Source organism: Polychytrium aggregatum (genome assembly GCF_025602895.1).
Source record: "Polychytrium aggregatum strain JEL109 chromosome Unknown BJ171scaffold_17, whole genome shotgun sequence".
NCBI lineage: Eukaryota > Fungi > Chytridiomycota > Chytridiomycetes > Polychytriales > Polychytrium > Polychytrium aggregatum.
The window spans coordinates 664,101-679,044 of NW_026516219.1; the positions used below are offsets into that span (position 1 = coordinate 664,101).

General features: G+C 56.1%; 6 protein-coding genes across 6 annotated transcripts; 2 read left to right on the plus strand and 4 right to left on the minus strand.

Annotated features, from left to right (window-relative positions):
- Window positions 1-236: 236 nt before the first annotated feature.
- BJ171DRAFT_92033 (argininosuccinate synthase) lies at window positions 237-2,375 on the minus strand. Its single transcript, XM_053115997.1, has 7 exons — window positions 2,063-2,375; window positions 1,684-1,876; window positions 1,353-1,576; window positions 1,192-1,249; window positions 959-1,070; window positions 586-797; window positions 237-461 (listed from the first exon to the last, which is right to left on the minus strand). The coding sequence occupies exons 1-7, from the start codon at window positions 2,318-2,320 to the stop codon at window positions 277-279; spliced, it is 1,242 nt and encodes a 413-aa protein (XP_052967017.1). The 5' UTR covers window positions 2,321-2,375; the 3' UTR covers window positions 237-276.
- Window positions 2,376-3,268: 893 nt separating this feature from the next.
- On the plus strand, window positions 3,269-5,379 carry BJ171DRAFT_459091 (uncharacterized protein). The gene is made up of 5 exons (XM_053108399.1): window positions 3,269-3,396; window positions 3,599-3,663; window positions 3,877-4,096; window positions 4,190-4,838; window positions 4,955-5,379. Exons 1-5 carry the CDS (start codon window positions 3,381-3,383, stop codon window positions 5,085-5,087), a joined length of 1,083 nt encoding a protein of 360 aa, XP_052967018.1. The 5' UTR covers window positions 3,269-3,380; the 3' UTR covers window positions 5,088-5,379.
- Window positions 5,380-5,547: 168 nt separating this feature from the next.
- BJ171DRAFT_504131 (uncharacterized protein) lies at window positions 5,548-8,163 on the minus strand. The gene has a single exon (XM_053110935.1). The coding sequence runs from the start codon at window positions 7,845-7,847 to the stop codon at window positions 5,664-5,666; it is 2,184 nt and encodes a 727-aa protein (XP_052967019.1). The 5' UTR covers window positions 7,848-8,163; the 3' UTR covers window positions 5,548-5,663.
- Window positions 8,164-8,883: 720 nt separating this feature from the next.
- BJ171DRAFT_92100 (uncharacterized protein) lies at window positions 8,884-10,516 on the minus strand. Its single transcript, XM_053115998.1, has 3 exons — window positions 9,304-10,516; window positions 8,966-9,112; window positions 8,884-8,893 (listed from the first exon to the last, which is right to left on the minus strand). Exons 1-2 carry the CDS (start codon window positions 10,395-10,397, stop codon window positions 9,013-9,015), a joined length of 1,194 nt encoding a protein of 397 aa, XP_052967020.1. The 5' UTR covers window positions 10,398-10,516; the 3' UTR covers window positions 8,884-8,893; window positions 8,966-9,012.
- Window positions 10,517-11,737: 1,221 nt separating this feature from the next.
- Window positions 11,738-12,461, plus strand: BJ171DRAFT_504139 (uncharacterized protein; the record flags this gene model as incomplete). Its single annotated transcript, XM_053110936.1, has 2 exons — window positions 11,738-12,112; window positions 12,181-12,461. The coding sequence occupies 2 exons, from the start codon at window positions 11,738-11,740 to the stop codon at window positions 12,358-12,360; spliced, it is 555 nt and encodes a 184-aa protein (XP_052967021.1). The 3' UTR covers window positions 12,361-12,461.
- On the minus strand, window positions 12,360-13,198 carry BJ171DRAFT_504141 (uncharacterized protein; the record flags this gene model as incomplete). The annotated part of the gene is made up of 1 exon (XM_053110937.1): window positions 12,360-13,198. The coding sequence occupies one exon, from the start codon at window positions 13,196-13,198 to the stop codon at window positions 12,686-12,688; it is 513 nt and encodes a 170-aa protein (XP_052967022.1). The 3' UTR covers window positions 12,360-12,685.
- Between the last annotated feature and the right edge of the window lie 1,746 nt (window positions 13,199-14,944).

Here is a 14,944-nt window from a genome sequence, read left to right on the forward strand (position 1 = left end):
GCGAGCGCCGCGAAAGCTCAAACGAAAGCTTGCGAGTTCTACGATGGTGGGTGGGATTATTTGCTGGCACGCAGCCAGTACAGGACGACAATGGCGGTGGTTGATGCGTAAATGGGGGGGGGATTGTGCCATGAAACGTCATGGAATGCAAGGGAGCTTTGGGAAGGGGAGAGGGGGGGCGGCCAAGGCTGTCTGAGGGCGATGCCCGAACACTCAGGAGCCTGACGGCCAGCCCCGAGGAAACAAAGCCATCACTGGGTGGATTGGGCTGCACAGTTAAAGGCCGAGCTTCTTCTTCTGGGCGACGAACGCCTTCAGGCGGATGCTCTGGATCTTGATGAAGCCATCGGAGTCACTGGGGTTGAAGCCGCCGGCAATGTCCATCGAGGCAATGTCTTGGTCATACAGGCCGTTGGGGGACGAGCGACCCTCAACGATGACGTTGCCCTTGTAGAGCTTGACTGGAGAGACGATGAAGATCAAGGGAGATGGATGAGTATGGAGCTTGTGGGACGACGACGCCAGACCAAGCCGGCAACACGCTGAATGGACACGCTCGGGCACGATGCATAGGGAGCCACGTACGCTTGACGATGCCGTTGACGGCCTTCTGGCTCTGCTCGACACTGGCCATGACAAACTCGCGCTCGGGCGAGTACCACAGGCCGTTGTAGATGATCTCGGCCAGGCGCGAGCTCAGCTGGTCCTTGAGGCGGCGAACCTCACGATCCAGGGTCAGGCCCTCGAGATCAACGTGGGCAGCGCGGAGGATGGTGCCGCCGGGGGTCTCGTAGCATCTGCCGAACCGAGCCGAAACCAAACGGGTGAGCGGGGTGGATTCTAGGGCATGGTCGCAGACCACCAGGCTGAATATGCATCGATGGGATTCCGGAGACCCGAGGAAGCAGGTAGAGGCATCGCAATGCGCAAGAAGCACGGACAGGGCAGCCAGACTCACCCACGGGACTTGATGCCGATGAAGCGGTTCTCAACAATATCGATGCGTCCGACACCGTGCTTGCGACCCAACGAGTTCAGGTAGATAAACAGATCCAGAGGGGAAGTGATCGCTGGAAGGGAACAGCGTCGAGGAAACTCGCCGTCAGGCACCGGCCGACAATACTCGGAATACCAGGTCGACAAGCAACAGAGAGCGTTCTTTGAGCGAGAGCATCCATCGATGGCACTTACATTCTTTGGTATCGGTGTTGAGCACCTTCCAGGGCTTGCCGTTGGCAAAGTGGATTTCCTAAGACGCCAGCAGAACGGGTCAGGGCCAAGATCGGCGCGAAGTGCACCGAGCAAGTCTCACAGCACTGAATGTTGGTGGCACAGCGGCAGACGGAACTTACGATGCGCTCAGGAGTGTTGGGGGCATCCTCGGGATCGACAGTGAGCTTCCACATATCGCGGGGAGGGGTGATGTTGGGATCCTCAAGGATGCCAGCCTCGAACGAGATGTGATAGAGGTTCTCGTCGGTCGACCAGGGCTTGGCAGCGGTCTGGAAGACAGGGATGTCCTTCTGGGCGGCATATTCGAGGAGAGCGTTGCGGCCAGGGAAGCGCTCGTAGAACTCTGGAGGGGATGAGGCGGGAACAGGTCAGAAAACGAAGTAATTAGTCGGGATTTGACAAGACGCAGGACTGTGCGCATCAAAGCGGGCACCGAGCCCCCCCACATACCGGGAATTCTCCAGGGAGCAATGACCTTGATGGAGGGATGCAGGGCGTAGTAGCCCAGCTCGAAACGGACTTGGTCGTTACCCTTGCCGGTGCAGCCGTGCGAGACGTATTCGCAGCCCTCACGGACAGCGATCTCGACCTGCTTGCGGCAAATGACTGGGCGAGCGAGCGAGGTGCCGAGCAGATAGACGTTCTACAACAACGTATCAGTGAGGCGGACGCAGAGAGCGAATGAGCAAGGGTGATCGGGAGAGCATGAGAGTGGGATTGCCGCGATCGCGTATCGGGCTATCGAAACAACGACAGCAGCGCAGCGATCACGGCAGATCGGCAAGCAGCAGATCGGCATGCAGCAGATCGGCATGTAGCAGTGACATACCTCGTAGAGGGCGTTGGACTGGACGGCAGGCCAGATCAGCGTCTCGACAAACTCCTGGCGGAGATCCTCGATGAAGACCTTGGTCGCGCCGATCTTGAGGGCCTTCTCACGGGCAGCTTCGAAATCTTCCTCCTGGCCGATCTGGGCCATGTAGGCCATGACCTCATAGCCTTGCTCGATCAGCCAGGCGAGAATGCAGGAGGTGTCGAGGCCGCCGGAGTAGGCGAGCAGAACCTTGGGCTTGGAAGTACCGGTCATGATGGAATCGATAAGACGGAGCGTGAGCTTGGTTGCACTGCGAGCCAACGAAAGGAGCGAGAGAGGATATATGCAAAAAGAGTAATGCGGGAAGCGGGGCTTAAATAGCTGCGGGAAGGCTGGGGCGAGGCAGGGACTGGCGAGGAGCAGACCGGGGAAACGGGCGCGCCAGGGTGTGACGAGGGCGCGGTTCCGATAACAGACAAGAGCCGCATCCCCGGCGAGGGCAATCTAATCTCGCGGGGGAGAGCGCACCGGGGGAGGACGAGCGAGGTGGCTCCCGGGAAAGCGAGAGGAAAGGCGCAAGAGCCGGCCTGGGGCTGCGGGAGTCGGATGCAGGCAAGGCCGAAGCGCAGGCAGCGCATACAGGTGACGACGGCGACGGCCGCCGACGGATGCGCTCCGGTCGATGTGGGTGAGTTCGGCCCGTCGCAGAAGTGTTCCCGCACGGGAGCGAGACGGGGAGAGAGAGAGAGAGAGAGGGAGAGAGGGAGAGTGAGTGATGGACACCGACGAGAGATCCCAGCGAGATCCCAGCGAGACACGCGCAAGGACGGGGAACGACGCGGAGCTGTGTCGCTGTGAGCCCACACAGCTGTGGCCGCTGCCACAATAATGCTGGGGACTTCCAGCACGCCGTGCCCACACCGACAACGGCGGCAGGCCAGTCCAGCCAGCTGCGCTCGGTGCGCAGCCGTGACGCACAGAGTTCCCTGGCTCCAGATCAAAGGAGCAGCGCGTCGCCGGCTGCGCAGCGACAGCGGGTGAGGCAGCAGCGCCGGAAATGGGAGGCGTGGGAGCCGCGAGCGGGGGCGTGGCCGGCCGCGCTCTGGCCAGCCATTCGAGCCATTCGAGCCACTCGAGCCACTCGAGCCAGCCAGCCACGCCGGTGTGGCTTGGCCATATGGCCCGATGCGGGCATATGCGCCGTTGTTTTTTGCCGCCCAGCGGCTGCGCAGTCGATCAAAGCACGCCGTCCGAGATCCCGCTTTTCCCAGCCCGCTCCCTGGCCGTTCTGCTCCCCACCGATCCATCTCGCCACCATCCAAACACGCGCACCATGAACGGTCTTTGGGGTATGTGTCTGCGCCTGCCGCATCGTATCTGCTGCCGGATGGAGCAGCACGGATCGCTCTGTCGCTGTGCTTCCGCTCGTCTGATTCCGCCGCTGGTGCGTCTGTGGGGCTCTATGCCGCGCGAGCGGAACCGCGCACCGCCCCGTCCGTCTTGCTGATCGCTGCTTTCAAACACAATCCCTGCCGATCCGGCTCTGAGCAGGTCTCAACGTTGAACCTGGCAAGACTTACAGCCAGACTGTCGAGTCGGCTTTCCAGGTCACGAATGTAGGATTGCGTTCCCCGATCTTGACATGGCATACACTCGTCGCGTCCGCTCGACTCCACTCCAATCCACTCCATCCCATCCCATCCCATCCCATCCACAACGCTGCAACCCAGTCAGTCACCGCAGAGCCATGATCAAAGGCCATGCATCCACAGACAAGTATCTCTGCGCTGGTGGCTCACATGCTCACAAGCTCCAACTTTTGTCCACAGGCTGCTCTGGGCAAGACCATCAAGGGCAATAGCCGCACCTCCCTCTACATTGTCGTCGACAGCGAGGAATACGCTCTCTGCCACCTGACTCCCGGCAAGATCGAGCAGGCCACTCTCGATCTGGTCATCCCCGATGGTAGCGAAATCACCTTCCACTCTGTCGGCGAGTCCTCCATTGATCTGACCGGCACCTATGTCCCCGAGCCCGACTTTGACGATGGTAGGTTTAGCTTGTGCCGCTTCGCCGGTTCTTGATCGCGACGGCCAAGTATCCGCACCTTTCTAATTGGCCCGTATCGACCCAACCACACAGAGGACGGCTTTGGCGAATTCGATGACGAGGAGGATGACGACGAAGAGGTCGATGGAGAAGAGGATGAAGAGGACGATGAGGGCGATGAAGACGTCGAGTTTGACGAGATCGATGAGGACGACGATGAGGATGTCGAGGACACTCCCGACGAGGCCTCCTTCATCGCGGCCATCCAAGAAGCCATGGGCAAGCGCAAGGGCGTTGCCGAGAGCTCCCGCGGCCAGAAGAAGGCCAAGATCGTCGAGTTGACCGACGAGGACCTTGCCAAGGAGGCTGCCGCGCAGAAGAAGAAGGAGGACGAGCAGAAGAAGAAGGACGAGCAGAAGAAGAAGGACGAGCAGAAGAAGAAGGATGAACAAAAGAAGAAGGATGAACAAAAGAAGAAGGATGAGCAAAAGAAGAAGGAGGCTGCCCCCAAAGAGACTCCTCAGAAGGACTCCAAAAAGGTCAGCCTTCCCTCCGGCCTTGTCTACGAAGATATCGAGGCTGGCAACGGCGCCCGTGCCAAGAACGGCAAGAAGGTCTCCATGCGCTACATTGGCCGCTTCCCCAACAACGGAAAGGTCTTTGACTCGAACACCAAGGGTGCTCCCTTCAAGTTCCGTCTCGGCGCTGGCGAGGTCATCAAGGGCTGGGACATTGGCATTCAGTAAGTTTGGCCATGAAGACGCTAGCGGTGAATGCCCCTGCTCTGTACTTTTCAGACTTCAATTGATGATCCGCGAGTTTGCTTACTAATTTTGGCCGATCATCGTCTGTTCACAGGGGTATGCAGGTCGGCGGATCCCGCAAGCTCACCATTCCCCCCGCCTTGGCCTATGGCAAGCGCGGCGCTCCCCCGGACATTCCCAGCAACGCCACCCTTGAGTTTGAGGTCAAGCTGCTCGCCATCGACTAAGCTAAACCACGTCGGCGGTCTTGCCCCAACGTCTCTCCCCCCCCCACTTTGCGCTTTTGACACTATTTTCTTTCGCTCGAGTTCTAAGCCTCAGAAGCTGTGTGGATGGTCTCCTGCTGTGCGGCTCCGTTGGTGTAGAAACCGCTGCTCCTGTGGCACACCCATGGTTGCTTTGTTCACCGAATCGGCCCATCAGCGGCGTTTGCTTCTGTGTGTCTCTTCGAGCCCCGGCACATACAACTCTGCTGGGTTATCCGGGCAGCTCCAAATACATGCCATTCTTTCATTGCGAGTCGTGTGATTCGGTATCCGATTAGGTGCTGTGCCTCTGGAGCGGCCACTTGTCGCCGGTTACTCGACCCTGGCTCTCAGCCGATCCCATGCCGCCGCTGCTTTTGCCGTCCGCTGGCCCCGATCCCAATTCAGCCAGAGCCTTGGGGACATCGGCAGGTCGATCGTTGTCTGGGGAGATTGGTTCGGTGTATTCAACAAGGACCACACTCGCAGCCAACAACAGACGGCAATGTCTCTGTCGATAGACCTGGTCGTTTCCGCGTCAGAGCCAGCCATTTCAAATCAAGGTGGTATCGCAACGGTCTTCCACGCAGCTTCGATTCTTGTCACAATGTGCTTGTTCTGCAGCAGCCATGTGTCTCTCCACACCACCCAAAAGCCCTCTGTCGCGGTGTCGGGGTCGGTGTCCTCGGAACTTCCTGGCGATGGTGGATTCTCCCGCTCGGAAAACTCTTTCGACTGAAACAGCACGGAAGTATGGTTCCAGAGGTCGTAGACAAACAGCCGCCCATCAGCCAGACACAGCAGGATCGCTTCGTCGTCGTCTGTGACTGAGAGCGAGGAGACGTCTCGGCGATCGTCGACGCCGAAAATCTCGTCGAGGTCAAGGCTCCATGATGCCTTGAGCGAGCCGAGATGGATCGCCGTGATGAACTCTCGGCTGCCGATGAGCAAGTGGGTGCGTGTGAGCCACAGGTGCAGCGGCGACGTCGTGGGGATATAGAGGGTTCCAATCGAGGGAAAGTCGTCGGTGATGGCCCGGACAACGATCGAGCTGGCAATGTCGTCCATTGTCTCGCGCTCGCTCAAGAACGAGAATGGACTCACATGCGCTTGGTAGGCCAGAAACTGCGGCGTCAGGGCCACAGGCTGCCCAAGCACATCCGGCGGAACGTCGGCAAAGGACCCAATTAACATCGGAGACGGCGAGCCAGTCGCTGTCGCCAGCTGCAATGTCACCGACGTCGAATGCGACTGGCTGGCGATATGCTTGCTGTGATCCTGGATAGGTTTGCCGTGATCCTGGAGGATTATACTGTTCCCGACCGTGGGCGACGGCTCCGAGAGGATGTACAGGTTCACTTTGGAGGGCTCGTTCTCGGTGGTGGTGGTATATGTTGCATAGTATGGCCACGCCAGGAACGATGCCGTGGGAACGGCCGATGGCGGGTAGTCCAGCTGTATGACCGGCTTGGTAGGGTCAGAGAACAGCAGTGTCTTTGCAGGCTCAACCTGGATAATCGGCAGCCACGATGACCGAGCGTGAAAGTCGAAAAAGTACTCGGTGCCCTCCAGCGCCGAGCTCCGTGAGCGCATTACGTGTGTCGGGGCATTGGGGTGCTCAAAGGACAGGAGCGAGGCCCCCTTGCTGGCCCAGTCTTCGATGTGGATCGGCTTGAGCCCACCCGAGATCTTGTTGGGGTCAAGAAAGTAGATCCGCATTCCGATCTTGATCAGGATCGAGTTGTCGCACATCCGAGCCTGCGGCGAAAACGACATGGGCGGCTGATATGTATCGACGGCCTTGATGATCGACTGAGACAGTAGCTTGACCGCCGTGGGTTTCTTGGGCTCTCCAGCAAGCAGCGTGTCGCTCTCGCTGTCGCCACGCAATCGCCGCTGCCGCTGCAGATCGTACAGGAGACTCTGCCGGCGGTCGGGGAGGCAGTGGCGGATCTGCTCAAAGGTCTGCACAACGAGGCATTTTTTCGCAAAGGTCATCGGCCGCGACCACCGCCAGTGCAGGAAGAAGAGCTTCTTCATCGACTCGTCTGGAGTTGTGATCCACTTTGGGTTCAAGTTCGGAAGGAGGGGCAGCGCTTTGCTGATGTGCGGCAGCCATAGCTCTCGGTCGGTGGCCTCGATCTGGGCCCGGACAGTCTTGGAGATGTGGGTTGCAGTCAGCAGCGAGAATGCAGGCAGGAATTGCAGTATCCGCACAAGGACGGCGGATGGAAGTGACTCGAGCTTCGAGAGCGGATGCGACGGGACATGGTCCGGCCCGGGAGGAGGGCGATTGCGTATGGCCGATGCTGCTGCTGTATTTGTTGCTGCCGCCGTTGGTATTGATGGTGATGCTGGTGTTGCTGTTGATGCTGCGGTTGTTGCTGCTGCCGCGGACTGCTGCTCGTCGCCATGGTCTGGAAGCTTGCTTTCGCAAGAGCCAACCTCCAAGCTCGTTTCGGAATGAGGCCCCTCGGAATCAGTGGGCAGGATCTTTTCGAGTATCCGTCTCGGTGGGATAACTCGGGGCACCGAAACTCGCTTCTGCCGGGATTGGCGGGGTTGTCGCTTCCGTGGAGGCGAAATCACTGCCGTGCGTTCTTCCCACGCCGATGTTGGCACACTGTCCTTGGAGTCCTCGCCATGCTGGAACTGCGACTCCTCCGACTCGCTCAGTGGGATGATCCGAAACTCGCTTCGGAAGCAGCATGGGAAGAGTATTCGAGAGACCACGGCCCCCATGATGTAGTTGAAGCGCCGATGATGGCGCCGGAGGTCGTGACGTTGCGGCTGCGGAGCTGGATGTGGACAGTATCGCCAGAATCGAGCCGTTCCCACACGTTTCCCAGTGTTAGAGCGAGTCCAGAATGTGCTTTTCAGAAGCCGAGGATCGAGTCACGATCCGGTGGGGTCGCAAAAGGCGTCTTGACGATGAAGAAGGATTACTGATCCACTCGTCCGGGGTCGTGATTAAAACAGATCGTCTCGCAACGTTGGCCGCCTGCTTGCCATCTGGTTGCTGCAAAGGCCTCGATATGGACAGGCGAGCAGGCAGAGAGAGAGAGAGAGAGAGAGAGAGAGAGAGAGAGAGAGAGAGAGAGAGAGAGAGAGAGAGAGAGAGAAAGTACGTGACATATGTTGCGCGCGGTCTTCGGTTTGCCCAGACCGAAAATCATATCAATTTTCATTCAGCCACCAATGAGTCATATATTCGAACCGATTCGAACCAAAGCGCCATCGGGTCATCCCCGCCAACGCTCTTTCCCCAGCTCTTTCATTGGAATTCGTCTGTGAGACTTGAGATATCGACGTGCCCATTCAGTCAGTCCCGAAGGAACGTTGTATCGGTATACTTCCATGTATTCCCACGAGATTCTTGCAAATTTTCTGATTGTGGCGAGGTGAACAGAATCAAGGCCTTCAGGGACGATTCGCTTCAAGTGTTCGAAGGAGTAGTCGCAATTTGCTCGAACAAATCGTTTGGCAGCTCCCCAGAACTTTTCAATAAAATTTAGCTCAGGATGGAACTTGGGAAGAAAGATGCACCTATGTCCATATTTCTCAACTGTTTCGGCGATGAGTGGCTTTTGTGCCTTGAAGTCAGGCTGAGCGGCCAGATGATGAGGGGCGCAACAAGGCACCTGTTGAAACCTCTGCGATTCAGATTGACCAACGGTTGATCGAGTGCACTTCATTGAAAGTTTACCAGTAGTAGGCCATAGATTTCGCTCTTTCAGAACAACTTTGATCCCCTTTGGCTCGCCTGCCATCGGCTTATTCCGTTGATCCTGGCCGGTGGAATCATTCGTTAAAATCACTCGCTGAGTATCTCAAGGGTTCGGTTGTCAGAGCACACTTACTCCTCTGTAGTTCAGCTCATCTTCACTCGTAAATTGCATTTCTTGTCTTATTTTCGAGGGGCCAAAATACGTGGTACGTAGCTTGGGTTGCTTTCCGCCAGAGTTGAGGCGCATTTTTTCAGCTCTGAGGGCATCGTCCGCCCATACCTTGTGGTTTGATGAATTGTCAAATTGGAAGAGAGCCACACAGCCGGGATGGAGTTCGTTGAAAATCGGGATAGCCTTCTCCTCTAGCTGGGTTACCATGTCTGAACTTTTCCACCAATTCCCTCTTCCTGGATGAATAATAACCGTGGAGTCACCCAGTTGTGGATGCTTGAGCATGCCATGGCACTCACAAAGAGAAACCGGTGTCTTCATTGGCATAAAATGTGGACTCGTCGTGCGTCACCAGGACCATTCGTTTCCCTTTGGTACAAAAGGGTCCATTCTCAATTTCCATTGTTTCGCCTGAATAGTGAACCATCCTCTTTCGGTACATCAACATTTTCTTCAAGTACTTCTTTCTATATCTTCTCACATCAGGGCGTTCGTGTCCGTCCATATATATCCCCTTGCTATCCTTCTTGTATCTGAATCCTAAGCTCGCCATCCAGGTCCTTGCAGTAGTTTCAGATACAGTGATTGATTCGTCGTTGGATTGATCATCGGATTGATCGCTCGTTTGCGAAGGTGAGCTTCTCTGAAGCTTGGGCAGGATGACTTTATTGAGGTGCTTGGCAAGCCTCTTTGGGTTGCGTTTGGGATCACCTCTGAGGTACTGGAGGCACTGTTCACGTATGTCCTCCTCGTCGAGGAGCGACTTGACTTTGCTATGCTTCCCTGTTCGAACCGGGGGAAGCTCGCCTTCTGTGAGGAATGCTGCAGCCCATTTTCTTATCTGGGCACTGTAGTACTTGAGCGACTTTCTCCCCAAGATGTCCTTTGCCAAATTCTGGCAAAACACAGCATCGCTGTCGACGTTTCCTTGAAGCTTGAACTGAAAATACTTGAGGATGCACGTGTACCGCTGGTAGTTGTAAAGTGAGATGTTCTTGTCCTTTTCGCTTGTAATTCTCACCTTGGTGATGGCCTTGAGTGTTTCGATGGCCGCCTCTAGCTTTTCCGGGGTGAAAAGTGGCTCGTTGGGGGCGCTATCGTCACCGTCGTCCAGGGGTTCGAGAGCTGTGGAGGCAGTCGCTTGTGCGGTATCATATTCTGATGAGATGCTATCGCATTTCGGTTGCAGGTAATGCATGATGCCAGGCGAATTGTGGACTTTGAGGGCCCTCCTTTCTGAGCAAAGCTTTCGAGCCTTGGATGGAGCTGAGAGGCCTGTGTAGGCAGCACGTTTGTTGCTATTTGCGCCCTCTTTCCATGTGATGGGACCAGGCTGTTGGGGCCTTTGGGGGCATATTTTCGAAAATATCGGGCTCGTCCTCCATTGTGTCATGCTCAGAACGGCTGGGGCCGCCGGGCTGCTGGACAGGACGACCCTCTGGAGCTATGGGTTGGGGAGGACCTATATGATATCTTGACTGAACACCTTTGACAGGTGCGATCGCACCACTCGGACCGGGGCTGGAATCAGATTCACTGGACAGATTATGGCCGATATCGTGATGGATCGACAAATTCTCGGCGCGGTTGACTTGCGGCTTTGGCTCGGTTGGGCCGGGGCAGCCTTCTGCATCACAGAGCTTGCGCCTCTGAGCAGCGTTGGCCATGTGAGCTTCGGTGGCCTTCTGTGTTCTCGCTCTGTTCTTTCGCAGACCCATCGTGAGGGTGCAACAGCGGATTTGTTGAGATCTGGGCCAGGGTGTGAGGCGCCAGGAGCAGGAAAGGACCGAAGAAAAACGACAGCCGACCGCATTTGCCGGGGTGGATAAATTGCCATAAAAGGAAATGCTAGCAATCTCGGTTTATCTAATTGGAGGGCTGCCACTATATATGACCCAGGTTTGGGTCGCAGTATCTCCGGAAATAACCATGGTACCTCCAATTGCTCAACGAGGAGTGATGTTATTGCCGATGTTGAATAGATCCATCGTTTTATTTGGGGAAATGGCATGAAACTCACGGAGCTGGGTCCATTGGCCCCGAGGCACTCTTGGACAAACCAAAGATCCCGGGCACCATATCACTATCAATTTTTTCCGGCCCCTCGCGGCTGCTCATCTCGGTCACCTGAAAGTCGCGTTGTATGTGGCACAGCAAAAGTTGGAATCCGGCCATGGTCGGTTGACGGCATTTGGTATCACCTTGAGCCGATTGACGGTGGTGGTGGGCAATTGGTGTGGAGGAGTGACCAATTGTATCATTGTTGGAAGCTCCACTCCGATTGCGGACAAGAACCACCACCATCTGAATCTCTCTGGTTGGAAACCTAGTCAAGCGTGGCTGTGTGTCAGCGAGATGACATGATCGTTTGACTATCAGGCAAGACTCACCTTGACAAGATGTTTTCCCACGACTGATTGAGCGAGCGATGCGTTTCTGGATCTGAATCGAGGACGCCACTGCGCAGTATCTCTGCCAGCCCAAAATGCGCTGGATTTGAGGATAATTTTTCTTCCCCAAGGGCAGAACCAGCCATGGTCGCTATTTTCTCGCCAGATGGCTCCCAAGAGAAAGACACCCCCCGACCCCGACCCAGGATCACCCAATGACTCTCCTGTGGCCAAGAAGCCCGTCATCAAATCATGTCCCTCCTGTGGCCTGACCAACCATGTTAGACCCTTCACCAAGAAATGCACAGCCAGAATCGACAGCAGCCCTGCCTCGGTCGCTGAAATGGTCAGCCAAGCACCCAAGGTCCCTGTATGTGCCACGTGCGGGGAAGTGGGTCATGCCAAAAGCAGCAGTTCATTGTGTACCAAGAAGAACCCACTCTGGAGCTCTACCTTGCCTGGCTGTGGCCCAAACGAGCAAGTCAAGGCCGACTACTCCACCGTCAAGTGCACCCTCGATGCCATCATCAAGAACGATGCCTTGCACGACAAGATCGAGGAGACTGTCCGAGCCATGACTCAAGTGCAGTACGAAGCATCTCGTCTCCTGGAGCTGCATCTCAGGCGGTGCTTGGACGAGGGCATCACCCTCCCCACTGTGTCGTCGAGTGAACCCGCGTTTGTTCGAAAATGCTTCAATATGGTGCAGACAGGAACAGTGGGTGTCAGGACAAACACCCCAGAAGATGACAGGCACATCCTCGAGACCTATGAGCTGTATCGAAGTACATGGAGTGGATCGTGTATCCTGCCTCCAGTGTCCCTCCCAAAGGGCACTGGCTCACAGGTCCTTGGTTTGGCTGTCAAGACCTATGCAGTCAACTGCGAGACACACGTTCTCGATCGGTATTGGTCTCTCCTCCGTCGATTCTGCAACCTGGCCCTGATTGCTCCCAAGGGATGTGAAACGGCACACACACGTCGATGAGTGCATGAAGCTGATGGAGAACCCCCTCTCCAAGACACTCCTCGGTGATCTGAAGAAATCCTTCGCCCACCATGCCGACCAGTTGTATGAGCTTCGGTACGAAAGCCACCAGGACCTGTACAAAGTCGTACCAATTCTGGTCAGTGAGGTCTCTCGCCTGACCCACCTGAAGGAGGCCCTCTTCATGGTGGTCTTTCAGAAGATGATCATCCCCAGGCTCGTGAGGGATACCGATGATCTGAAAGGAGAGCGCGGACGGCTGAACGAGGAAATGTGTCGCGCCATCGAACGTAGGCAGTCGGATCAATACAACGCACTCCAGACCCAGCACGAGGAGGTGTGCAAGCAGATCGCTGTGAACACGAAGCGGATCAAGCGATTGACCGACCGGCTTGCCCAGACCAAGAAGAGACTCAACATCCCTCGAGCACAGTGCACCTTGGTCCCACTCTGCGATGCCCGAGCCAAGTATGTCAAGCTCGACACCAAAGCACTGTGGGAAATCCTTGGATACCAGACTGGCACTGGTCTCAAGTGGGACGACCTGAAGACCAAGGTCAATGACACCACAAAGCAAGAGACCTTCTGGCAGACCAACTTCAAGCTGGATCCGAGACTCTTTGGTGCCAGGGAGAAGGGGAAGCAGCTCTTTGGTTGCGAGATCACCACCGATGGGGTCGGGTGCTCGATCACCACGCTCAAGTACAAGATCCTGGAGAAGAAGGACCCTGATGCCAAACCAGAATCCACAGACAAGGACGACAAGGCGAGCGCACTCACTCCCGAGCAGAAGATCCAGACCAGAGTCGGTCCCATTGACGACTCTCGATCCACATGGATCGGGATCGACCCTGGAGTGGGATCGATCTTCACCGCTGTCATTCGAGCACCCGGTCAACCATCCATCCAGGAGCAAGACGGTGTCAAGGTGACCAAGGCACAGCGTGCCAACGAGAAGATCGTGTCGTTCTCCAACAAGGAGTACCAGCATCGATGTGGCACCACCCAAGCGACCAAGTGGATCCAGAGCACCCACAAGATCCTTGGTCTGCAGCAATGGATGAGCACCACACCAAGTCCCAAGATCCCTGGGTTGGCTTCCTTCCTGCAATACATTCGCCATGTGTTCGATGGAGACATGCTGGAGAAACAACTGTACTTCAGCCTGACCCGGCGACGGCGATTCAAGCGACTCGATCTCTACGGCAAGCGACAGCGCACTGTCCACGAGATGTGCAAGCAAGTCATCGACCAGGCACCAAGGGAGACCGATATTGTGATTGCCTTTGGGAATGCATCCTGGAAACAGGGGAAGGGATATGCTTCCAGTCCCAGGAGACTCAGGTTTGCCAAGTATTTCGAGCAGTTCCACCACCACCAGAGACGACCACCAGACCGACCCGTCTCCAAGATCCGTGTGTGCTCGGTGAACGAGTTCAACACGTCCCAGGTGTGCTCACATTGCCGGGAATTCAAGCGACTTGAGTCACCCGAGCATCTTGATATCGAGAAACCACACTTTGTCCGGAGCTGTGCAAGCTGCCATACACTGTGGGATCGAGACATCAATGCCTCGAGGAATATGATCTCGGTATGCCAGTCGATCATCGCCACAGGAGATCGGCCGGGTGTATTCAAGACCATGCTCCCGAAATCAACGAAAACAAAGAGATTGCCAACGAAGACAGGAGTGCAATGCCATGGCCTGCCCGCTGGGCCTACAGTCAGTCAGCGGGGTTCAGATATCTGAAGCCAGAAAGTGACTGTCCCGTTTCTTTCTGGATAGACTGTAAGTATCTCGCACTGTTCCTTGAGTATTTCGACAGTGGATGCCGGGTCGCCCATATTCTGGGCAGTCCACTTCGGGGTTGCCATCCCTCTTGGGATGGTCGATGGGAGGTGTTTGACTCCCTTGTGCAAAGTGTGTGTGTGCAAAGTGTGTGTGTGCAAAGTGTGTGTGTGTGACGGCGAGAGGCTTCTCGCCTTCCCTCGGGGGTCTCTCGCCAGAGACTGCTCTTCTCGCCGACCGAGGTGGCTCCGAGAGCGCGTTTTTTCGTTCTCGCTCATTTTATTAACAATGAAATTTTTTCATAGTGTACTCCGAGATTGGCCGACTCCCTCGGCCGCAGGGTTTTGTGTGCAGGGACCAATCCAAGGCAGCACCGGCGGCGCGGTCTTGGATATCATACTCGGTGGATCTATGGAGAAGCCGCACGCAGCGATATGATCGTCTCTGGTGATGCTCCAATACGCGATTGCCTCTGATGATGCTCCAATGCACGGCTGCCTCGGGCGACGAACGATGCACTGGAAACCAATGGCGTTTGCTGCATATTGATGCGAAAAGGCAGAGTCGCTCGGCCAAGGCTTGGCACACCCGGCGTAGTCATGAAGCGGGCCAGTTCCGAACACATTCGGGCGAGCGGCTTGCAATAACCTGCGTCCAACAGGCCATGCGCATTTCAGTCATTCCAGCAAAAAAAACTGATTGTATTGATCAACATCCAAATTGATTTGTTCCCTCCAAACATCGGACCATCTGCCACACACTTGACTTGCACA